Source organism: Phyllobates terribilis, unplaced genomic scaffold, assembly GCF_046119375.1.
Source record: "Phyllobates terribilis strain yellow unplaced genomic scaffold, ASM4611937v1 Scaffold_12__6_contigs__length_324123572, whole genome shotgun sequence".
Taxonomy (NCBI): Eukaryota; Metazoa; Chordata; class Amphibia; order Anura; family Dendrobatidae; genus Phyllobates; species Phyllobates terribilis.
In genome coordinates this window covers 254,782,678-254,808,798 of record NW_027362772.1, presented here as the reverse complement: position 1 = coordinate 254,808,798, position 26,121 = coordinate 254,782,678, and the positions used below count along the sequence as shown (strand labels likewise).

The window sequence follows — 26,121 nt, the reverse complement described above, 5'->3', positions numbered from 1 at the left end:
TAGTCATGAAAATACAGAAAAATCTTTAAATGAGAAGGTGTGTCCAAACTTTTGGTCTGTACTGTATATTAGTGTAAATTGTGGTCTCCTTTGAAGTTCAGCATATATTTGAGCCAAACAGGAGTACCAAGATGGCAGCAATGGTGCCTTCAACAAGAATGGCGTCACGGGGTGGTGAGAGGAGCCTATGCATTCACACACTGGCTGTAACCTTATTTAAAGGCCGCTGTCCAGGATTGACAGCAGCAACTAAATGGTTAACAGCTGTGGCCAGATCTCTGTGCATGTGAATGAAGCTTGAGTATGAACTGGAAAAATTTCCAAGTAAAGAAGCATTAGGGTCAGCCCTTAGGCTCCCCAGTCTGCCAGAATTTATTGTAAACCATTTCATCCATCGCAGGCCAAAGAAGTATCCAACACCACATCGGACAGCGTGCATATTAGAAAGCAGAAGCTCAATTCAAGCCTCCACATTTATTGCAGGACCCCGTCCTAAAGAAAAATACAGCACTTATCTGACATATTATCTAATAAGCCCTGAAGCATTTTCGGGAATAAGTGTGCGGAATAGTCACATTTTGCAGGAGAAGCACATTCCTCTTATTAGAAGCTTTAGTGAAGTGTTTGGAAGTGACAGTAGATCTGATACTGCCGAATTGTGATGTACGTTACACAACTATGTCCACGCCGTTGTGTCTATACGAGGGGATTCACTGATTAGGATCTCATACGTCTTGCGCCGTCGAGAGTGTGGTACGTCTTACAGTTAAAGACTGTCTCGGTGGCGGTGATGAGATACTGCTGGAGATTTTACAAGAAGACACAACGTTTTGTTTTGACAGATTAATACATGATGCTCGTTAGGGATGATGGTCAGATTAGTAATAAAGAGCTGTGCAGAGGCAGCCAATGCTAACATACAGCATCAGTACACGTTGCAAATGTATATTTTTTTTTAAAGTCAATTTAGAATGACTTTTTTGGGGGGAAAAAAAATTTAGTTTGTTGATATACTGGTGGGTGCAAAATTGGATTGTTCAAGCAAAAGCAAGACCAAATCATTATTAAAAAAAATATATAAATCATTGGAATATACCTGCGCACATGGATAAAATTGTTACTACCCTTCTGGTAAAGTAAGAAAGGCCCACAATGGTCACTGAAATAACTAGAAAGGGACAAAATACATTTTCAATTTAAATTTACTAAAATATCAACTAATGAGAATCAGACATTGCTTTTGAATTGTGGTTCAACAGGAAAACAAAAAACACTAAAGAAAATGGCATGGACAAAAAATGATGGTACCACAAGAAAATATTGAAAATAATTTGACCATAGGGACATGTTAAACTAAGGTGTGTCCTGTAATTAACATCGCTGGTATCTACATACTTGGAATCAGTCAGTCTGTCTATTTGAAGGGTGAAAAGTAGTCATGGTTCTGTTTAGGATCGTGGTGTGTAACAGACTGAACATGGAGCAAAAAAAAAAAAAAAAAAAAAGCTAACATTTTCTCAGAGTAGAAAGAAAATTATAGACAAATGTGATAAAAGGAAAGGCTATAACACCCCCTTCAAACAGCTTGATGTCCCTGTTACTATAGTTGCCCGTATTAATCAGAAGTTTAAAGGTCTATGGGACTGTAGCCAACCTCCCTGGACGTAGCAGCAAGAGGAAAATGGATGACAAATTGAAGAGACGTATAATATGAATGGTAACCAAAGAGCCCAGAACAACTTCAAGAGATTAGAGGTGAATTCCAAGGTCCATCAGTTTCAGATCTCACCATAAGTCGCTGTCTTGAACAAAGGGAACTTCATGGAAGACGACGGAGGAGGAAACCACTGTTGAAAGCAAATCATAAAAAGGATGGGAAAGCCAAAAAGCTTGTGGGATAATATCCTTTGGACAGATGAGAGAAAACTGGAGCTTTTTTGGCAAGTCACATCGACTCTATGTTCACTTGCACAAATATGAAGCATAGAAAGAACAATGTACCTACTGTGAAACATGGAGGAGGTTCGGTTAAGTTTTGGGGCACAGGGTGTCTTGAATTTGTACAGGGTACAATGACTTCTCAAAATTATAAAGGCATTCTGGCCGAAATGTGCTGCCCAGTGTCACAAAGCTTGGTCTGAGTGACAGGTCATGGGTCCTCCAACAGGATAATAACCCGAAACATACAGCTAAAAACATCCAAGAATGGCTGAGAGCAAAGCATTGGGCTCTTCAGCAGTGGCTTCTATGAGCCCTGACCTAAATCCTACTGAACATCTGTGGAAGGAGCTGAAACATGGCGTCTGGAGAAGACTCCTTCACACCAGGGACACAAGAAGCAGTTTGCTCTCGAGGAGCGGACAAAGTACCTGAGGATGGGGGCAGAATTCTCACTGAGAGTAACAGAAATCGTTCATTTGCAATGATTGCCTCAAAACATTGTGCAACACAATATTAAGTTAAGGAAACCATCATTCTTGTTTGGGCCACTTTCGTTAGTTTTTGAAACGCAAAAGCAACTTCTGATTTTCAATAGTTGATATTCAGTAAATTTAAGTTGAAAACTATTTGCTTTGTCAGTTTCTAGTTATTTCAGTGACCATTATGGGTTTTTATTACTTTAAAAACAGAAGGACATCAACAATTTTGTCCATGCGAGCAATTCTGATAGCCATCTGAGTTACAACCAGGGCTGTGGAGTCGGGTAAGTCAAACCTTCGACTCAATTTCCAGACGCCGACTCCCTCATACATGGCTCATGTTTAAGTGATAAATTTACAGTAGCACAGATTCATCAGTAAAGTCCAGATCATAATTGGGAAGACTACAACATACCTTCAAGGCCTCGTCCGAAGTGGCCACATCCAACTGCATTGTTGAGCATAAGAAACGGAACTTAATGACAAATCCATAAAGAGGTACAAGCTGCGCATACGATGAGCATTATTACTGTCATTCACGATTATCTGTCATTTCACAATTATCTTGCAGTGTAAACAGGCTGCTGATCCCCCGAAGAATGAGGAAAATGCTCATTCACTGAGTGAAATTACTTTCCACCCCCACCCCACTCCATTTTTTCGGAGATACCGAAATTAATGGCGTCTAATGTCTTTTAATGGGCATTTCATTTTGGCGAGTGTCTACTTTATCTTCCCTATGACGATACTTTTTATGATTGGACAGTGTCATAGCTGAATAAGACTATTAACACATTAGGCACCAGTAATTTCAGTGCCCTGTATATCCACAACAAAGTGGAGGAAAAAAAAAAGTTTTTTTTATGTAGATTCCTGCCATTATGTGCAATAACGTACAGTATATAAGGCGAAAATTGGCAAACAGTCCTCTTTAAAGGGGTTGTCCAATACTTGATCTAAATGTTTGACCCCAATAAAATAAAGCCTATACTCACCTCCCATGCAGGTGCCGTTCCCGCGGTGTCAGGACTCTCGCGCTGCTGTTTGGGCGCCGGTGTCACGTGTCCCATCAGCGCTGACATCGCTGTCCCCGCCTCCTAATTGAGCGTGAAGGTGAAGTCTGGGCTGCAGCCAATCTATGACTTCATCACACTTAATTCGACAGGAGGCGGAGACCGTGACGCCAGCGCTGATTGGGCGCCGGGCACCACGTGTCACAACAGCCACACAAGAGCCCCGGGGACAGCAAGTGCCGACATCGCAGGAACAGCACCAGCACTGGAGGCGAGCATGGGCATTTTTATTTTATCGGGGCCAGGCGTGATGTATGAGAAGTTGTCCTAGTAGTGGACAATTTCTTTAAGGCTGACATTTCTCCAGTCTTAAAAGCAGGAAGGAATTTATCGCATCATGGCTTGTCCATGCTGAAATCAATGCCGGCATAAAATATTAGAATAAATGCTCCTTTGCACGACCCGAATGCGAGACACTGTACCACAAGGAGAGATTGGAGTGCAGAAGAAATTAAGTTTATAAAACTCAGTACATTTGCCAGCACAGAGAATATACAAAACTGTAAAGACGTCATAACCAGATCGTGGTGATCGCTTGCAGATTTTAAGTATATACCGTAATCCATTAAGATCCGATTAGTAATCGACTAAAGGTTCCTGACGCCTCGTCCGTCTGACGTGCTACGTTTTATAAAATAAGTCGTGACGCCTATAGATCATGGGACATCTTGTGCCATTTACATCACTCGTGCTTCATCTCTGCTACTAAAAAGGCGAGTCTAATTTATTAAATACCCCCCCAATGAAAACAATTCTGGAGCAACTTTTCTTGGAGCGGAGTGCTGTGGTGTTTCTCTGTTATTCCTCCTGGAAATGTATGAAGAAGGGGACAGCATTTTTTCCTGTAAATGGAGTGTGTCCGCAATTCAACATAAAATTTTGTGCGGTCCCTCTGTTACTCCTTTTGGAAATGTATGAAGAAGGGGGACAGCATTTTTCCTGTAAATAGGGAAGGTCCCTAAACAGTGACACGGTCAGAGTTGAGACACTGGCAAGCGGTAATAGTAATGCATTTCCCGGAGGAATATCTGAGGAACACCACAATACCAAGTTCTAAGATAAGTGTCCTTGGATCTTGTCAGATCTTGATGGTCAGCAGCCAATTTTCTTGGCCAAATGGATACCACTTTCTATGGGAGGCAATGATAAACTGTTGTCAACTAACTTACCATCTCCAAACTAATATCCACGCTTACTATTCTAGGGGTAGAATATTTTTCGGAGACGTTTTAGGTTCCCAAGTGACATTATATCAGGTTCTAAATACTAAGCCCACTGGATCACTCAGGGAAAGGCAAGAGTTGATGGAAGCAGCAGCCGTAGTTCTGGGGTTATGGTCACTGTGATCTAATAAAAAAAGGTCATTACCCATTTTTATTAGGATATAAATTAACTGATATAATTATTTCAGCGTTCATCATAAAATACACCTCACTGTCATTCCTAAAATATACAGCAACATAAAAAAAAAAAAAAAAAAAGAGAAAACAAAAAAGTGACGATAAAGACGTGAACATTAGACGCTAGAACATAATCACTGCTGTCCAGAAAAAGAGGACAATCCTTCAGTATCTGTATAATGGAAGAGGTGCAAGCAGGTGGACCACATCGTCAAGAGGATAAGGTCTTCCTTTCTGGCCCAAAAAAGAAAAAAAAAAAAAGGATCTTACCGTCTAGGTCACCAATTTTCTATGCACTAAATTGGATGGTAGAAAAAGAAAATGCCTGGTAGGAGCCTGCAGTCAACAGGTTCTCTACCGGGGTTTGCTGCCATGGAAAACACGCAACCACTCCTCTCATGTTCTAAAAAATTATAATCTTAAACCCATGAGCCAACGATATATCACTTTGCACAACTGTAGCACGAAAAGTAGTAACTCGAGCGTAGTGCCGAGCAAGTCCAACTCCTCCCAGCAGTCCGGTTCGCTCTCTCCGACTAGTTTGGTCTCCGATTCTTATTGGCGCACTCGGCCAGCCGGTCATTCCTGAGCTATGCTTCTCAGTACATACTTGACTGTGTAGGCAAAGGCAGCAAAACCCACTATGACAAAGACATTGGCCAACGCGCCCCCCAAAAGTCCATGATTGCGGTTTGGCTGTTGTAGACCCGGGTGATTTGCTGCTGCCAGGGGGACATGACCATTCAAAAGTGCGGCACCGTTCTGACCAATGTGAGCTTCTGTATCCGGCACTACGTCGGGGAGAGGAAGTGTTTGTGGCCGGTTGTTTAACTCTTCTTGCGCTCGTTGCTTCTGCTTTATTTCCTATAAAAAAAAATAAAATAAAAATAAAAAAATAGCATTAAAAAAAAAATGGGTGGTGGGGAAACAAAAGTGGTCAATCTACCCCGTTCCTGATGAAGGAGGTGTAAAATTTTTGCGTCTTTTTTCGTGATGCATGGGGCTTCATTTTTAGGTCCCAGTCTATTTTTTTCTCTACCTTTTAGAACCCGTAGTTTGATGTAAAATTCTGAATGGATCATAAAAGCAAAGCATTTGATGAAGTATCTTCACACTATCGTTATTGAAAAAATGACCAGGTATGGGATTGACAAGGCTACGGTTAGGTTGGGTCATAACCGAATCCGTGATCATACTCAAAGAGCAATAATAAATGGTTGCACATTCAATTTAAAGAGTGTTTCAAGTGGGGAACCACAAGGCTCTGTCCTGACCCCAGTGTTGTTCTACATTTCTATAAATGATCTAGATATCTAGAATCAAATTTGCAGATGATGCAAAGCTAGGAGTGATAGCTAACACTAGAGAAGATAAAGCATTCAGAAGGATCTAGATAAGCTTGAACAATGGGCAGTGACTAATAAATACCATTCTAACAGGGAGAAATACAAGATTCTACATCTGGGCAAGAAAAACAAAAATGACATCTACAGAATGGGAGGAACAGAACTAAGCAACAGCACGTGTGAAAAACCCTTGGGTATAGTAATAGATCACAGACTGCACATGAGTCAACAGTGTGATGCAACAGTTAAAAAAAGACAAAAACAGTTCTGGGATGTATAAAGAGAAGCAGAGTCTAGATCTCATGAAGTAATTATCCCCTCTACTCCTCCTTGGTCAGACCTCATCTGGAATACTGTATCCAGTTCTGGGCGCCACATTTTTTTTTAAACACCCAAAATGAGTATCGTGGGTTGTTTTTGTTTGTTTTTTTGTTGTTTTTTAATGTGCACATGACGTCTTATAGACTAACAGTTTTGAAGTGGAAGATTCAAGTAAACATTGGCAGTGTATTTCCTGACGCATCATGTTTGCCTCTATCACTTCTTTTTTTGTTTTTCGTTTTAGACATTTTTTAACCCTGAAGTTGTTAAACAAAGTTTAAAAAGACAGAACATGTGCACAGCAAGTTGCTTTTACATATTAAGTTTACAGAATGCTTTTTCAGGAGGAATCCACCTAAAAAAAGATGCCGTGTGCACACACCCTGTGAGTTAAAACTCCAACTTGCAGATTTCCTTGCAGTCATTTCTGGGATAGGACAACTGCAGAACTTTCTACGATAAAATCTGCAGCGTGTGAATTCTCCCTTAACATATAATTCTCCACTGCAGTCAAAGAAAGAAGACGATGAGCCAAAACAAAAAGATAATTACAAGCTGTACTCCCATGAACCACTTCAACATAAGATTTTTTTTTTTTTTTTTTTAAAAAACAAAAAAAAAAAAAAACACACTTTATTCCGACGCAAGAAAATTGTCCTTTTTGCCTGAGGGAGAGCCCTTACCTCTACTACTTCTGGGAAAAGCTCACAGAAAACTTTATCCTTTAAGTTATATGCTAAACTTTGTGCTGCGAGTTGACGTTTCTGCAAAAGAAAAACAAAAATAAGTTATTAAAAAATAAAGGAATTGTCAGCAGGTTTTCGCTCTTTAACCCCTTTATGACTGGGCTATTTCCTGTTTTTTTTTTTTCTCCCGTTTGAGTTTAGTGTCCCTTTCGCCTCAAGCTATACATTTTTTATTTCTCTGTCCACATGGCCATATAAAGGCTTGTTTTTTCTGCGGGATGAGTTGTACTTTTGAATGACACCATTCATTTTACCATATAGTGCACTGGAAAGTGGGGAAAAAAAATTCCAAGTGCGGTGAAATTGCCAAAAAAAAAAAATTGTGGAATTGCACTTTTTTTTTTTTTCTAATTTACTTTGTTCACTATATGGTAAAATTGATCTGGTAATATGATTCTACAGGTCAGTAAGAGTACTGAGATAGCAAATACATGTAGTCTTGTTTTGTTTTAGTGGTGAAAAGTAAATTAGGAAATTTGTTAAAAATAAAAATAGCTTTTGTGGTCATTTTCTGAGTTCTCAATTTTTGGGATAGTGGGCTGTGTGAGGGCTTATTTTTTGCGTCCTGAGCTGACATTTATACTGATACCATTTGGGGGTAGATAGGTTTTCATTGCTTCTTATGCAATGTACCAGTGACCCAAAAAAAAAAAAAAAAATTAATTCTGGCATTTCGATTTTATTCCCCCCCCCGATCTGACTTTTACCAAAGCGGCGATAACAAATGTATTTTTATATATATTTAATTGCTTTATTTTTAAAATGGGGCAAAAGATGGGTGATTTGCATTTTTTTTCTTTCTTTTTTTTAAAAAACACACCTTTTTCACTTATTACTGTATTTGTTAGTCCCCATAGGGGACTTGAATCTGCGATCATCGGATCACCTGTGCTATACATAGCCGTGCACAAGCACTGCTATGTATAGCGAAAAAAAAAAAAAAAAAAAATCACAATCTCCTATGAACGCCAGCTAAATGATGGCTTTCACAGGAGTATTGTAATGACAGGTCTTCAGTAGACCCCCGGCTGTGTTGGCATCCCAACAGACCCCACGATCACTATCACAAGTTAAAATGCCTCGTCAGAGAATGATAGCAGCATTTAACGGGTTAACATCTGCGAGCTCTGCCACACCCGTGGCTGTTAGTCAGATGATGGCTGAATAAATCCGCCATCATCTGCCAGGAAAGATGTGGGCTCGGGTTACGAGCAGAATCAAATGCAGGTACACGACATATGACGCAAATGTTGTGAAGGGATTAATCTGAGAGCAGCATGATGTAAGGTAAGAGATCCCGATTCCAGCGATGTGTAACCTATTAGGCTCCTTGTTGCTGTCTCAATAATATCAGCAGGAGATTATCACTACCGAACGAGTTGTTTTATGCATTCTAATCTTCCTGCTCTGTGTAATCTCGCTTACATCGATTAGCAGCTTTTATCAAAATTGCAACAATCAGACATGACTGAAATCAGGGTCTCTGCCTCTACATCATGCTGCTCTCAAATTACATAGCGTAAACCTGCTGATAACATGCTTTAAAGGGAATCTATCTCAGCATACCACCCATTATGCCCAATAGGGTATACCTGTGGTAGGCAGATACAAATAAATACTGGCAGCACATACTGTGAAGTCTGAGGTCTCTATGCTGCCCAGTGTGGGTCCTTTCTCCACCATGAAGCTGAGGAGTCCTGTGAGGATTGTGGATACCGACCATGCAGGATTCCAAGTGTCGGGGTGGAAGTCTGTGATTGAAAGGCAGAGTCTGCCAGGGGATTTATAAGAATAGCGATTACTTATTTAGAACATTATTTTTTAAAATAGAAAAAGGAAAAAAAAATCCAAAAATCGCAGACATAATCCAGCAAACTAAACTTACCGTGTGTTACATTTAAACCGGCCATTTGGAGTAATCATATAAATACTGGGAGGCTTGAAGGGGAATTCTCGGGGGAATATTAGTTTTCCATGATAGTAGCCACCTGCAAGAGATCAGACAAGTTTACAGCTAGAATTAATGAATAAATTATCACCCACAGTGAAGTTCACAGATACATGCTGGTTTGTCCTAACATAGTAATCTATGGATGGGTTATAGGTAAAAATATTCAGTGCAGCCTGTGCATAAATTGAGACTGCAGTGCACGGTAAATGTGGGGAAAAAAAACACCTTAAGTTTCAGAGACTGAATTAACCTAAAGAAAACCCTACAGATGACGTCACGGCGCTATTACAGGGTTATTTCCAAGTCCTTTGATGAGTAAAATTGCAAAGTGCTTGTAAAAACAATCAGCTTTGCAATTTGGATCTTATTAAAAACCCATCCAGTCTCAATAAGGGTATGTGCACACCACGTCTTGATTCCTCCTTTTCCCTGAAGCGGTTTAGTGACTTTTTTCCTATACTTTCAACTATAAAAGAGCAAGTTGCTTCCAAACGAATGGGCATGCTACTTTTTTTTTTACCCGCTTCACGGTTTCTGGGCCCTGAAGCGGTTAAAAGAAGTGACAGAAGACTGAACATGTGCACAGCAATGTTGTTTTTTACAATACTGTGCATTATGTCCATAATTTGCGCTGCGTTATCAGGCAAAATCCGTCTGAAAAAGGCATTGTGTGCACATACCCTTGCAGAGGGATTTTTAATTCTATTGTGTACTTACTGTTGCCTAGGTTACCGGCTTCCGATGTAGGCTATTAGCAGTGGCTGGTCTCCTAGGCAAGAAACACAGTGCTTACAAGCTCTTTACTACAGAACTTGTAAGTGCTGCTCTGAAGTTGGCCAGATTGCTGGATCCGGCCAGCATCAGTGTCTGGGCACCTCCAATGCTGCAGAGGCAAGGCTACCACTTATAGCAACATCGGAGAGGACATGGTCGGGGCCAGCGGCATAACCACGCTGCTCGTACACACTGTCAATCATCAGGAGAGCATCGCCCCCATTGCCCTCCTTTTAGTGATAACCATTTTGTAGTCGTAACAATAGTGGGGTGGGATTAAAGATACCCCAAATGCCATTATTAGTGACTTACCTTCATAAGGTGTCATCTCCGGTCCATGGACCACATAATGCCTGCAAGGGAGAAATGAAAAGAAGCATCAACTATTAAGCACCAAAAACAAATCTAATACATTTTAGATTTTTTTCTGCAAAAATAAGGTTAAACATTAATAAGTACAATAAGTCATTTTACATATTAGTGGTGGTTTTCCAGTGTTATGCAAAACTATTTGGGTATATGCACACAGAGTTTTTGGAGGAGTCTTTTGGATGGGGATGGGGGATGCTTGAAAGATTTTTCAATTAATTTGTAAGATAAAACCACTTTGCTGTTGTTTAGATCTTCAGTCTTTTGAGTAATTTTCTTCCACTTCAGGGTTTGAAAAATGCCTTGTGGGAGAAAAGAAAGTGAATGTCTGCGCCAGAAAATGCACTGTCCAATCAAAAGGCTACAAAGATCAAACCAAGGGAAAAGTCTGGGGAAAAAATGCTTGAAAAACTATTCAAAACTGCATCAGGAAACAAACAAACAAAAACTCCTCCTAAAACTCCCAATATCGCTATGTGACTTTTAGACGCTGCCGACGAGTTTTTCCAGGTGGATCCGCTTCACAAAAACAATAGCGGTCTTTTTCCCGAGGTGGCTGGCTCCGCCGTCGTTGTCTTTCTCATCATACTGTGGAGTGTAGAGAGCAGAAGCCGCCCAAAGAATGAGCAGGTCACTTCTTTTAACCGCTTCATTGTTTCCAAACCTTGAAACGGCTAAAAGTTATAAAAGACGGAATATATGCACAGCAATGTCGTTTTGTTATTGCTGTGTATTGAGCTCATTTGATGGGGCGCTCATGCGACGCTTGTCAGAAATCTGAAACAGACTAAGGGACCTTTTTAAACGCTTAGGAAGTCTTTGCAGGTGTTTTTTGTTAATTATTCTAATTTACTGAGATAATGACTTTTGTGTTTTTATTGGCTGTAAGCCATAATCATCAACATTAACAGAAATAACCACGTGAAATAGATCACTCTGTTTGTAATGACTCTATATAATATACGAGTTTCACTTTTTGTATTGAAGAACTGAAATAAATTAACTTTTTGATAATATTCTAATTTAGTGAGAAGCACTTGTGTATATATACACTCTCAGGTGTATGTATTAGTCACAAATTTTTAATAAAAAAAAAAAATATATATGCTGCCGCCCATAGAAGTTAGGTCACTATAACCCCAGCAGGCGACAGGTGACAATACAGAACAGCTGCTCATATCTCTCAGGCCCAATAAACAAGCTCTGTGCACACACGGCCTTTTGGTTTGTTTGCTCCACGTGTGAACTTCTATACACGTGACCTTAGAAAGCTGAACACCATAAAACAAATGCCAGCCTCTCACCTAGAAGAACCGACACGTCGCTCTATTATGGAGTTGTATTTATCAACGTGGTGCACATAAAAAAAAAAACATTTACGACAACAATAAGTTGTTACCGAGACCTTGTTAAGGATTTGGATAAAGTGGAGTTTAGATTTGAAAAACAGCGACACACCTGTACTCAGGCCATGTCAGGTACTGCAGCTCAGTTGGGTTTAGTTTGGAGCCATATAGCTCTTGCAAAGCTTACATTAGTAGATCAGAAGTCATTAAATGCCAGACGTCCTTGTAGAAGAAGATGAAGCCATCGATCTCTCAAAGCTCAGGGCTGCATAGTGACTATTTTTTTTGCACAATAGTCCTGGGACCCCAGTTATTGAGGATCTCAGTGTTCCCTATGGAAAAGTTGCTGAGAAACTGAAGCCTAAGGGACAGGTGTAAGCAGCTCCCCACTCACCTGTGAAGGGGGATATAGTATTAGTGAAGGGTACGGAGCAGCTAAGCTCTGGCGTATCAAACCGTGCCCCCGAACTCAGGCCAGAACGGTGACATTGGCATTCGTGGTTTTACGTCTCGTTCCTGTAATGCCAAGGATTGTTCTGTCCTTGAAGGAGCAATGTCTTGTGACTTCATGGACCTACAGAAAGTCCTTTGGCAGAATAATCAACTGATGATAGCTGGGGACTAAAATAACTACATGACCACTCCTGACAGATACATGTCCAATAGGATAATATATGGGCCAGTCAGCGGACATGAGCAACAACACCTAGTGGGCTTTCCAGTACACTGGAGCGTCTCCAGCCCGCTATGTGTCATTACGCCTGTGGATGGTCGTGGGACAGGTACTCACCATTCCAAAATATTTGACGGAAGAGGTTCAGCGCAGATGTAAGGCACTGGGTCTTTTTTGATCCTCAGATAGTCCTGCTTTAACCGTTGTGTTGCAGTGGTTGGTGCTCTCTTATTACTGTTGCTGCTCATCTACACAAAGACAAGAAGACAGGAGACATGTGGAGGTCACAGATGTAATCTACACATCTACAATGAAGGGGACACTCACGGGAGACCCGCAGGCCTCATCAAACAGCAGGACCCCACAAATCTAATATTAGTGACCAATACTTAGGATTAGCTTCAAAAGGGTTATCTCATCATGGATCTTCAGGAGCATAGCACTCCCCTGCTTCCCAGTATCCTGCATGCTGGGGAGCTGTGTGCTCCTGATGATTGACAGCTCAGACCAATGGCATGGCTATGGTTCTGAATTGTACATATATATAAGCGATAGGTGTGTATATCTACAAATGGCAGCCTGGCCTCTTCCACATCAGTGGCACAAACAGGTCGGATCCAGTGATCTATCCAGCTTCAGAGCAGCACTTACAAGCTCATTTTAAAAAGAGTTGTAAGCACTGCGCTCCTCATGTAAGAGATCGGCCATCTCTGATAGACTAATGAGGTGGTCGGTAACCTAGGCAACGAGCTGTAAACAATTACATTAAAAATCCATCTGTTCTTGAGAACAGAAAAGATGTTTAGTAACAAGAAAATTGCGATGTGGTTTTTTTTTTTTTTTTTTTTTTTTACAAATTTTACCCATTTACGATGGGTTGTCCGATGGAAAAAAAATGGGGGAAATGCAAGTAATGTTGTAAAATAACAAAATAAGCATTTCTTACCTGTTACAGCCACCACTGCCCCCAACCAGGTTTTCTTTACAGGGCTGCAGCAGTGACAGCCTATCTACAGCATGTGACCGCTGCAGACAATGACTGGCCTCAGGGGTGATGCCATGTAGACAGCAGGAGAGAAGCGATTGGTTACGATCATGTGTTGTAGAAAGGACATCACCGCTGCCGCCCTTTACACAAAGAAATGGCGCTGGAGCGGCAGGGGATACAACAGGCAAGTGATTCTTATTAATATTATTTTACAGCATTACCTGCCTATGTCATCACTTTCTCCAGTTCTCGGGGAACCCCTTTAAGTGAGACACGACTGTTGGGCCACTTCAGGCCTTCCCTAAAGTTCTGCAAATCAGGTGGATGATTTTTAAGTTTTACAGTGATCCGAGTTTGGTTCCTGGAAGTCCCAAGTATCGCAGACATTATAGCAGCCAAAATCCTGTCCAGCCGGAGATCTAATGACCCCAACAAACAGCGTCCTAGCTCTGGGTGGTGCTGACTGCTCAGGACATAAAGAGAAGACCAAGTAAAAAAAGGCTCTGTTCACACTTGGGCAGATATTTTCCATCGGTCGGAGCAATTACACAATGTGTTATTCACCACTGACGAAAGAAAAAGTGGAAACCCGACGGACCTAGGGGCCAAACGGGGGATTCAGCAGATGAGACAGAACCTTTGTGTATATGTAGAAGCCCGGCTCCCAGAATACAGCGCGATAAAGCAGACACTTCACTCATATGGGTCAATAAAGCTGTACAGCCGTAATGATGTCCGATGGGTTCAGTGGAGCTGTGTAGATGAATGACACCATCACTCCCAGACCACCACTGGGTGACACTGTCGTCTACGGGACCCCATGCACCTTAGATAAAGTGAAGCCAACTGCACCAATTTCAGCCGACCATCTATTGGGTATGGGGTCTTCCCAGATGTCGCCCAACAGATTATGACAGGAAACATAGGGATTGGGAAGTTGAAATTCAGATGCCCAATACTTTCGAGGGCAGCGGAGTCCCCGGAGGAGGAAAGCAGGGGTGGCGGGAGGGCAGCGGAGTCCCCGGAGGAGGAAAGCAGGGGTGGCGGGAGGGCAGCAGAGTCCCCGGAGGAGGAAAGCAGGGGTGGCGGGAGGGCAGCAGAGTCCCCGGAGGAGGAAAGCAGGGGTGGCGGGAGGGCAGCAGAGTCCCCGGGGGAGGAAAGCAGGGGTGGCGGGAGGGCAGCAGAGTCCCCGGGGGAGGAAAGCAGGGGTGGCGGGAGGGCAGCAGAGTCCCCGGGGGAGGAAAGCAGGGGTGGCGGGAGGGCAGCAGAGTCCCCGGGGGAGGAAAGCAGGGGTGGCGGGAGGGCAGCAGAGTCCCCGGGGGAGGAAAGCAGGGGTGGCGGGAGGGCAGCAGAGTCCCCGGGGGAGGAAAGCAGGGGTGGCGGGAGGGCAGCAGAGTCCCCGGGGGAGGAAAGCAGGGGTGGCGGGAGGGCAGCAGAGTCCCCGGGGGAGGAAAGCAGGGGTGGCGGGAGGGCAGCAGAGTCCCCGGGGGTGGAAAGCAGGGGTGGCGGGAGGGCAGCAGAGTCCCCGGGGGAGGAAAGCAGGGGTGGCGGGAGGGCAGCAGAGTCCCCGGAGGAGGAAAGCAGGGGTGGCGGGAGGGCAGCAGAGTCCCCGGAGGAGGAATGCAGGGGTGGCGGGAGGGCAGCGGAGTCCCCGGAGGAGGAATGCAGGGGTGGCGGGAGGGCAGTGGAGACCCCGGGGAAGGAAAGCAGGGGTGGTGGGAGAGCAGTGGAGATCCCGGAGGACTAAGGCTATGTGCACACGATGTGCTTTTTGTGCGTTTTTGATGCAGTAAATCCATATGGAAATGGCCCCAAAAAAGCATTGCAAACCTTATCCCAGCATTTCCTATGAGATTCTGCAAGATCTGTGCACATGATCTGGATTTTTCCTTACAGAAATTCATGTGAAGAAAAAGAAGCAGCATGTCCATTCTTTGGGCATTTTCGCATGCATTTTTCCTATACAATGCATTGGAAAAAACGCATGGCAAATCCGCAGGCAAAAATTGCATAAAAAAAACGATGAAGATGCAAAAAAAATGCATCAAAAACGTGCCGAATTTCCGCATAGTTTTTGCTGCCAAGAGGTGCAGAACCTTGTAGAAATGCTGCAGAAATTTCTGCAATCAAATCCTGAACGCGCGCACATAACCTGACGCATCTTTTCTTACAACTCCGTATTGTGTCAATCCTCTGTAATCCTTCCTGGAAAAGTATGAATATACTGACAACCGGGAGTTACAAGTTAAAGGGACGTGTCTCTGCACATCCTGACACTCACCCATTAATGTGGATAGTGTCAGGCTGTGTAAGGACACTTCCTTTTTTGACAAAGAGAATGGTAATGTTTAACTTATTTGCACATTTTCAGAAGAAATAAGAGGAACATCATGATGCAAAACTAGAGGAATAGCTGCTTCAAGATTGTTATGTCATGAGGAATACAAGTGTTTAAACCTAACAAGTCAAAAGGAGCTGACAGGTGTGACAGGCTAGCGCCCCCCGAGGCCCAGCACTGGGTATAACAGATCACATTATGATATAAAATAAAGTTCTCCCTTAACCACAGGATAAGGAATAACTTACTGAATGCAGGGGGTCCGACCACTGGAGTCCTGAGATCAGGTCCTGAATGCAGGAGGTGCACATGCTCATCCTCCAGTCCCATAGATAATACATGGAGGCAGAGCAAACGCACCACCTAGGACTGGGCTGCAGAGCCCCAATCTCGGGATCGCTGGGTGTCCCAGCTGTCGGACCCCCATCGATCAGCAAGTTATCCTGTAATTTTGGGAGAATAGCCAATTAATCTGGCTTGACAGCATTATATGGATGAGCTATTTTAAGGATCGGTCATCAGTATCTGATGGGGTCCAACACCCGGCGCCCCCCACAGAGAACCTGACATGCCGCTCTCGGACAGTCATACAATAGCAGGTCACAACAGCTGGGAATTCTGGAAGCACAAACTCGCTCGCGCCTAATACCTGGTCCTCTATGGACAATACATTGCACATATTCCTATGGAGGGCTCTATGCAGGTTACAACAGCTGTGCTGACAGTCCCAGCAGTGATCAGGAAGTGTCTGGTCTCCATAGGAACAGACGAGCGCTGATCAGCGGTGTCCATGGCCAGAACTGGGGGCCTGTCACCCCCTTGGCACCATGTCGCCGGCACACAGGATGCCAACATCCCCCCAGAATCCCCCTCAGGTGACAAGCAGCACTGGGTGCCTCCCCCTCCGCCAGGGCCTGGCCACAAATATCCCCAGCAGCCGCCCGCCGCTTCCTGCCCCCTCCGTCTCCCGCCTGTCCGGTGCTCCAGAGTGACATGTCACCGCCGCCTCCTCACCTCTCAGCCCGGGGTCAGCGCGCTTCTCTTTTCTTTTTTTCTCCACCTCGATCTCCTCCTGTCTATTTCCTCCCCCGCTTCCAATATGGCCGCTCCGGGCACTACGGCTTCCGCTTCCGGTTCTCTGCGTTCTGGGCTGTCAGCTTGGAAGCGCTGGTTGTTATGGTAACGGTGTGCGAGTGTCAGGCCGTAAGGAGCAGAGCGGCGCGGTGACGTCACGTCTGCCCTGTCGCGTCTGTGGTTGTCAGGCTCCTGAGTGACGTCACTGCCTGTAGTATATATCAGTATAAAGCTCATAATGCAGAGTGCAGCAGTGAGCAGTCACATTTATAGAGATAACACCGTCCAGTTTCAGATTTGCTCACTTTTGATGCCTCCTTATCACATATTTGCTCTTTATTACTTTTGCGCTAATTGTTATTATACACAGTGTCCAAATACAGCACCATATAGTGACACAGCGTAAAAAATATAGCGCCATATAGCGACACAGCATCCAAATGGAGCGCCATATAGCGACACAGCGTCCAAAGAGAGCACCATATAGCGACACAGCGTCGAAATGGAGCACCATATAGCGACACAGCGTCCAAATAGAGCACCATATAGCGACACAGCGTCCAAATAGAGCACCATATAGCGACACAGCGTCCAAATGGAATGCAATATAATGACACAGAGTCCAAATGGAGCGCTATACAGCGACACAGCGTCCAAATAGAGCACCATATACCGACACAGCGTCCAAACGGAATGCAATATAGCGACACAGTGTCCAAACGGAATGCAATATAGCGACACAGCGTCCAAACGGAGTGCAATATAGCGACACAACGTCCAAATAGAGCGCCATATAGCGGCACAGCATCCAAATAGAGCACCATATAGCGACACAGCGTCCAAATAGAGCACCATATAGCGACACAGTGTCCAAATGGAATGCAATATAGTGACACAGAGTCCAAATGGAGCGCTATACAGCGACACAGCGTCCAAATAGAGCACCATATACCGACACAGCGTCCAAACGGAATGCAATATAGCGACACAGCGTCCAAACGGAATGCAATATAGCGACACAGCGTCCAAACGGAGTGCAATATAGCGACACAACGTCCAAATAGAGCGCCATATAGTGGCACAGCATCCAAATAGAGCGCCATATAGCGACACAGCGTCCAAAGAGAGCACCATATAGCGACACAGCGTCGAAATGGAGCACCATATAGCAACACAGCGTCCAAATAGAGCACTATATAGCGACACAGCGTCCAAATAGAGCACCATATAGCGACACAGCGTCCAAATGGAATGCAATATAGTGACACAGAGTCCAAATGGAGCGCCATATAGCGACACAGCGTCCAAATAGAGCACCATATACCGACACAGCGTCCAAACGAAATGCAATATAGCGACACAGCGTCCAAACGGAATGCAATATAGTGACACAGCGTCCAAACGGAATGCAATATAGCGACACAGCGTCCAAACGGAATGCAATATAGCGACACAGAGTCCAAACGGACTGCAATATAGCGACACAGCGTCCAAATAGAGCGCCATATAGCGGCACAGCATCCAAATAGAGCACCATATAGCGACACACCGTCCAAATGGAGCACCATATAGCGACACAGCGTCCAAATGGAATGCAACATAGTGACACAGAGTCCAAATGGAGCGCCATATAGCAACACAGCGTCCAAACGGAATGCAATATAGCGACACAGCATCCAAACGGAATGCAATATAGCGACACAGCGTCCAAACGGAATGCAATATAGCGACACAGCGTCCAAACGGAGTGTAATATAGCGACACAGCATCCAAATAGAGCGCCATATAGCGGCACAGCATCCAAACAGAGCGCCATATAGCGACACAGTGTCCAAATGGAGCACCATATAGCGGCACAGCATACAAATGTAGCGCCATATCGCGGCACAGCGTCTAAATGGAGCGCCATATAGCAACACAGCGCCCAAATGGAGCGCCATATAGCGACACAGCATTCAAATGGAGCGCCATATAGCGGCAGAGCGTAAAAATGGAGTGACATATAGCGACACAGCGTCCAAATGGAGTGACATATAGCAGCATAGTGTCCAAATAGAGCTCCATATAGCAGCACATCGTCCAAATGGAGCGCCATATAGCAACACAGCATCCAAATGGAAGGTCATATAGCGACACAGTATCCAAATGGAGCGCCTTATAGCGGCACAGCGTCTAAATAGAGCGCCATAGAGCGGCACAGCATCCAAATAGAGCGCCATATAGCTGCACAGCGTCCAAATGGAAGGTCATATAGCGGCACATCGTCCAAATGGAGCGCCATATACCGACACAGCATAAAAATGGAGCGACATATAATAGCATAGTGTCCAAATAGAGCTCCATATAGCAGCACATCGTCCAAATGGAGCGCCATATAGCGGCACAGCATCCAAATAGAGCACCATATAGCGACACAGCGTCCAAATAGAGCACCATATAGCGACACAGCGTCCAAATTGAATGCAATATAGTGACACAGATACAAATGGAGCGCCATATAGCGACACAGCGTCCAAATAGAGCACCATATACCGACACAGCGTCCAAACGTAATGCAATATAGTGACACAGCGTCCAAACGGAATGCAATATAGCGACACAGCGTCCAAACGGAGTGCAATATAGCGACACAGCGTCCAAATAGAGCGCCATATAGCGGCACAGCGTCCAAATAGAGCACCATATAGCGACACAGCGTCCAAATGGAGCGCCATATAGCGGCACAGCGTACAAATAGAGCACCATAAAGCGACACAGCTTCCAAATGGAGCACCATATAGCGGCACAGCGTACAAATGGAGCGCCATATCGCGGCACAGCGTCTAAATGGAGCGCCATATAGCAACACAGCGCCCAAATGGAGCGCCATATAGCGACACAGCATCCAAATGGAGTGCCATATAGCGACACAGCATCCAAATGGAGCGCCATATAGCGGCACAGCGTAAAAATGGAGCGACATATAGCGACACAGCGTCCAAATGGAGTGACATATAGCAGCATAGTGTCCAAATAGAGCTCCATATAGCAGCACATCGTCCAAATGGAGCGCCATATAGCAACACAGCATCCAAATGGAAGGTCATATAGCGACACAGCATCCAAATGGAGCGCCTTATAGCGGCACAGCGTCTAAATAGAGCGGCACAGCGTCCAAATAGAGCACCATATAGCGGCACCATCCAAATGGAGCTCCATATAGCTGCATAGTGTCCAAATAGAGCACCATATAGCAACACAGCGTCCAAATAGAGCACCCTATAGCGACACAGCATCCAAATGGAGCACCATATAGCGGCATAGTGTCCAAATAGAGCACCATATATCGACACAGTGTCCAAATGGAGCACCATATTGCGGAACATCATCCGAATGGAGTGCCATATAGTGACGCAGCGTCCAAATGGAGCACCATATAGCGACACAGCTTCCAAATGGAGCGCCATATAGCGGCACAGCATCCAAATAGAGTGAGATAAAGAGGCACAGCGTCCAAATGGAGTGACATAAAGCGACACAGCGTCCAAATAGAGCGCCAAATAGCGGCACAGCGTCCAAATGGAGCTCCGTATAGCGACACAGCGTCCAAATGGAGCGCTATATAGCGGCACAGCATCCAAATGGAGCGCCATAAAGCGACACAGCATCCAAATGGAGCGCCATATAGTGACACAGCGTCCAAATGGAGCGCCATATAGCGACACAGCGTCCAAATGGAGCGCCATATAGCGGCACAGCGTCCAAATGGAGCGCCATATAGTGACAGCGTCCAAATGGAGTGCCATATAGTGGCACAGCGTCCAAATGGTGCTCCATATAGCGACACAGCGTCCAAATGGAGAACCATATAGCAACACAGCGCCCAAATGGAGCGCCATATAACGACACAGCGTCCCAACGGAGTGCCATAGAGCGGCACAGCGTCCAAATGGAGCGCCATATAGCGACACAGCGTCCAAATGGAGCGCCATATAGCGTCACAGCGTTCAAATGGAGCGCCATATAGCGGCACAGCATCCAAATGGAGCGCCATATAGCGACACAGCGTCCAAATGGAGCGCCATATAGCGGCACAGCATCCAAATGGAGCGCCATATAGCGACACAGTGTCCAAATGGGCGCCATATAGTGACAGAGCGTCCAAATGGAGCGCCATATAGCAACACAGCGTACAAATGGAGCGCCATATAGCAGCACAGCATCCAAATGGAGCGCCAGATAGCGACAGCATCCAAATGGAGTGCCATATAGCGGCACAGCGTCCAAATGGAGCTCCGTATAGCGACACAGCGTCCAAATGGAGCGCCATATAGCAACACAGCGGCCAAATGGAGCGCCATATAGCGACACAGCGTCCAAATGGAGCACCTTATAGCAGCACAGCGTCTAAATAGAGCGCCATATAGCTGCACAGCGTCCAAATTGAAGGTCATATAGCGGCACATCGTCCAAATGAAGCGCCATATAGCGGCACAGCATCCAAATAGAGCACCATATAGCGACACCGTCCAAATAGAGCACCATATAGCGGCACAGCATCCAAATAGAGCGCCATATAGCGACACAGCGTCAAAATGAAGCACCTTATAATGGCATAGTGTCCAAATAGAGCCCCATATAGCGACACAGCTTCCAAATAGAGCGCCATATAGCGACACAGTGTCCAAATGGAGCGCCATATAGCGGCACAGCGTCCAAATGGAGCGCCATATAGCGACACAGCGTCCAAATGGAGCGCCATATAGCGACACAGCGTCCAAATGGAGCGCCATATAGCGACACAGTGTCCAAATAGAGCACCATATAGCGGCACAATGTCCAAATGGAGCGCCATATAGCGGCACAGCGTCCGAATGGAGTGCCATATAGTGGCACACCATCCAAATGGAGGGCCATATAGCTGCAAAGCCTCTAAATGGACCGCCATATAGCGGCACAGCGTCCAAATGGAGCGCCATATAGCGGCACACCGTCCAAATACAGCACCATATAGCGACACAGCGTCCAAATGGAGCGCCATATAGCAGCACATCGTCCAAATGGAGCACCATATAGCAGCACAGCATCCAAATGGAAGGTCATATAGCGGCACAGTGTCCAAATAGAGCACCATATAGCGACACAGTGTCCAAATGGAGCGCCATATAGCAGCATATCGTCCAAATGGAGCGCCATATAGTGACACAGCGTTCAAATGGATCTCCATATGGCGGCACAGCATCCAAATAGAGCGCCATATAGCGGCACAACGTCCAAATAGAGTGCCATATAGCGACACAGGGTCCAAATGGAAGGTCATATAGTGGCACATCGTCCAAACGGAGCGCCATATAGCGGCACAGCGTCCAAATAGAGCGCCATATAGCGACACTTTCCAAATGGAGCACCATATAGCGGCACAGCATCCAAATAGAGTGACATAAAGCGGCACAGCGTCCAAATGAAGTGACATAAAGCGGCACAGCATCCAAATAGAGCGCCATATAGCGGCACAGCATTCAAATAGAGTGACATAAAGCGGCATAGCATCCAAATAGAGCACCATATAGCGACACAGCGTCCAAATAGAGTGCCATATAGCGGCACAGCATCCAAATAGAGCGACATATAGCGGCACAACGTCCAAATGGAGTGCAGTATAGCGGCACAGAGTCCAAATGGAGTGCCATATAGTGGCACAGCATCCAAATGGAGCGCCATATAGCTGCAAAGCCTCCAAATGGACCGCCATATAGCTGCACAGTGTTCATATACAGCGGCACAGCCTCCAAATGGACGCCATATAGCGGCACAGCATTCAAATGGAGCGCCATATAGCGGCACATCGTCCAAATTTTGCGTCATATAGTGGCACAGCGTCCAAATGGAGCGCAATTTAGCGGAACAGCCTCCAAATAGAGGGCCATATAGTGGCACAGCATCCAAATGGAGCGCCATATAGCGTCTCAGCGTTCAAATGGAGCGCAATATAGCAGCACAGCGTCCAAATGGAGAGCCATATAGCGACACAGCATCCAAATAGAGCTATATATAGCAGCACAGCCTCCAAATGGAGCGCCATATAATGGCATAGCCTCCAATTGGAATGCCATATAGTGGCACACCATCCAAATGGAGCGCAATTTAGCGGCACAGCCTCCTAACAGAGCGCCATATAGCGGCACAGCATCCAAACAGAGTGCCATATAGCGGCACAGCCTCCAAATAGAGCGCCATATAGTGGCACAGTGTCCAAACAGAGTGCCATATAGCGGCACAGCGTCCAAATGGAGCGCAATTTAGCAGCACAGCCTCAAAATAGAGCGCCATATAGCGGCACAGCGTCCAAACAGAGTGCCATATAGCGGCACAATGTCCAAATGGAGTGCCATTTAGTGGCACAGCATTCAAAGTTCAAATAGAGTGCCATATAGCAGCACATTGTCCAAGTGGAGCGCCATATAGTAGCACAGCGTCCGAATGGAGCGCCATATAGTAGCACAGCGTCCAAATGGAGCGCCATATAGTAGCACAGCGTCCAAATGGAGCGCCATATAGCAGCACAGCGTCCAAATGGAGCGCCATATAGTAGCACAGCGTCCAAATGGAGTGCAATTTAGTGGCACAGCCTCCAAATGGACGCTATATAGCGACACAGCATCCAAATGGAGCGCCATATAGCGGCACAGCATCCAAATAGAGCACCATATAGCTGCAAAACCTCCAAATGGACCGCCATATAGCTGCACAGTGTTCATATACAGCGGCACAGCCTCCAAATGGACGCCATATAGGGGCACAGCATTCAAATGGAGCGCCATATAGCGGCACATCGTCCAAATTTTGCGTCATATAGTGGCACAGCGTCCAAATGGAGCGCAATTTAGTGGCACAGCCTCCAAATAGAGGGCCATATAGCGGCACAGTGTCCAAACAGAGTGCCATATAGCGGCACAGCGTCCAAATGGAGCGCAATTTAGCAGCACAGCCTCAAAACAGAGTGCCATATAGCGGCACAATGTCCAAATGGAGTGCCATTTAGTGGCACAGCATTCAAATAGAGTGCCATATAGCAGCACATTGTCCAAGTGGAGCGCCATATAGTAGCACAGCGTCCGAATGGAGCGCCATATAGTAGCACAGCGTCCAAATGGAGCGCCATATAGTAGCACAGCGTCCAAATGGAGCACCATATAGCAGCACAGCGTCCAAATGGAGCGCCATATAGTAGCACAGCGTCCAAATGGAGTGCAATTTAGTGGCACAGCATCCAAATAGAGTGCCATATAGTGGTACAGCATCCAAATAGAGTGCCATATAGTGGCAAAGCCTCCAAATAGAGCACCATGTAGCGGCACATGACCTCAAAGCCGTACTAATCGTGTATAGTTTTTAAATGATGACAATAAAAAAAAATAGCTCTGATTGCCATATTCCGCAACCGCTAACATTTTCATCTTTACATACAGTACAGACCAAAAGTTTGGACACACCGTCTCATTTAAAGATTTTTCTGTATTTTCATGACTATGAAAATTGTACATTCACACTGAAGGCATCAAAACTATGAATTAACACACGTGGAATTATATACTTAACAAAAAAGTGTGAAACAACTGAAAATATGTCTTATATTCTAGGTTCTTCAAAGTAGCCACCTTTTGCTTTGATGACTGCTTTGCACACTCTTGGCATTTTCTTGATGAGCTTCAAGAGGTAGTCACCGGAAATGGTCTTCCAACAATCTTGAAGGAGTTCCCTGAGATGCTTAGCACTTGTTGGCCCTTTTGCCTTCACTCTGCGGTCCAGCTCACCCCAAACAATCTCGATTGGGTTCAGGTTTGGTGACTGTGGAGGCCAGGTCATCTGGTGTAGCACCCCTTCACTCTCCTTCTTGGTCAAATAGCCCTTACACAGCCTGGAGGTGTGTTTGGGGTCATTGTCCTGTTGAAAACTAAATGATGGTCCAACTAAACGCAAACCGGATGGAATAGCATGCCACTGCAAGATGCTGTGGTAGCCATGCTGGTTCAGTATGCCTTCAATTTTGAATAAATCCCCAACAGCGTCACCAGCAAAGCACCCCCACACCATCACACCTCCTCCTCCATGCTTCATGGTGCAAACCAGGCATGTAGAGTCCATCCTTTAACCTTTTCTGCGTCGCACAAAGACACGGTGGTTGGAACCAAAGATCTCAAATTTGGACTCATCAGACCAAAGCACAGATTTCCACTGGTCTAATGTCCATTCCTTGTGTTCATTAGCCCAAACAAGTCTCTTCTGCTTGTTGCCTGTCCTTAGCAGTGGTTTCCTAGCAGCTATTTTACCATGAAGGCCTGCTGCACAAAGTCTCCTCTTAACAGTTGTTGTAGAGATGTGCCTGCTGCTAGAACTCTGTGTGGCATTGACCTGGTCTCTAATCTGAGCTGCTGCTAACCTGCGATTTCTGAGGCTGGTGACTTGGATAAACTTATCCTCAGAAGCAGAGGTGACTCTTGGTCTTCCTTTCCTGGGGGGGTCCTCATGTGAGCTAGTTTCTTTGTAGTGCTTGATGGTTTTTGCAACTGCACTTGGGGACACTTTCAAAGTTTTCCCAATTTTTTGCACTGACTGACCTTCATTTCCTAAAGTAATGATGGCCACTCGTTTTTCTTTACTTAGCTGATTTTTTCATGCCATAATACAAATTCTAACAGTCTATTCAGTAGGACTATCAGCTGTGTATCCACCAGACTTCTGCACAACACAACTGATGGTCCCATCCCCATTTATAAGGCAAGAAATCCCACTTATTAAACCTGACAGTGCACACCTGTGAAGTGAAAACCATTTCCAGTGACTACCTCTTGAAGCTCGTCAAGAGAATGCCAAGAGTGTGCAAAGCAGTCATCAAAGCAAAAGGTGGCTACTTTGAAAAACCTAGAATATAAGACATATTTTCAGTTGTTTCGCACTTTTTTGTTAAGTATATAATTCCACATGTGTTAATTCATAGTTTTGATGCCTTCAGTGTGAATGTACACTTTTCATAGTCATGAAAATACAGAGAAATCTTTAAATGAGAAGGTGTGTCCAAACTTTTGGTCTGTACTGTATATGTACTACTCTAGTTATTGTTCTAATGACCTTCTCCCCCCTAGTTCATTACCTATTCTACCACTCCCCCCATTTAGTTCCACCTCAACAGCTACAAAAAACAAAGTCCTCATCTCTTTCATCACATACATGGATGATAAACAAGCCACACTTAAATTAGCAAATTTCAATGCACATGGACTAAATTCTCCCATACCTAGATCCCAGATACTAAACAGGTTTAG

At 45.0% G+C, this 26,121-nt stretch overlaps 1 protein-coding gene across 1 annotated transcript; it reads right to left on the bottom strand.

Moving 5' to 3' along the window:
- Positions 1-4,841: 4,841 nt before the first annotated feature.
- UBE2J2 (ubiquitin conjugating enzyme E2 J2) lies at positions 4,842-16,913 on the bottom strand. Its single transcript, XM_073656863.1, has 7 exons — positions 16,760-16,913; positions 12,537-12,667; positions 10,344-10,384; positions 9,192-9,294; positions 8,939-9,077; positions 7,244-7,324; positions 4,842-5,757 (listed from the first exon to the last, which is right to left on the bottom strand). The coding sequence occupies exons 2-7, from the start codon at positions 12,665-12,667 to the stop codon at positions 5,473-5,475; spliced, it is 780 nt and encodes a 259-aa protein (XP_073512964.1). The 5' UTR covers positions 16,760-16,913; the 3' UTR covers positions 4,842-5,472.
- Positions 16,914-26,121: the final 9,208 nt, after the last annotated feature.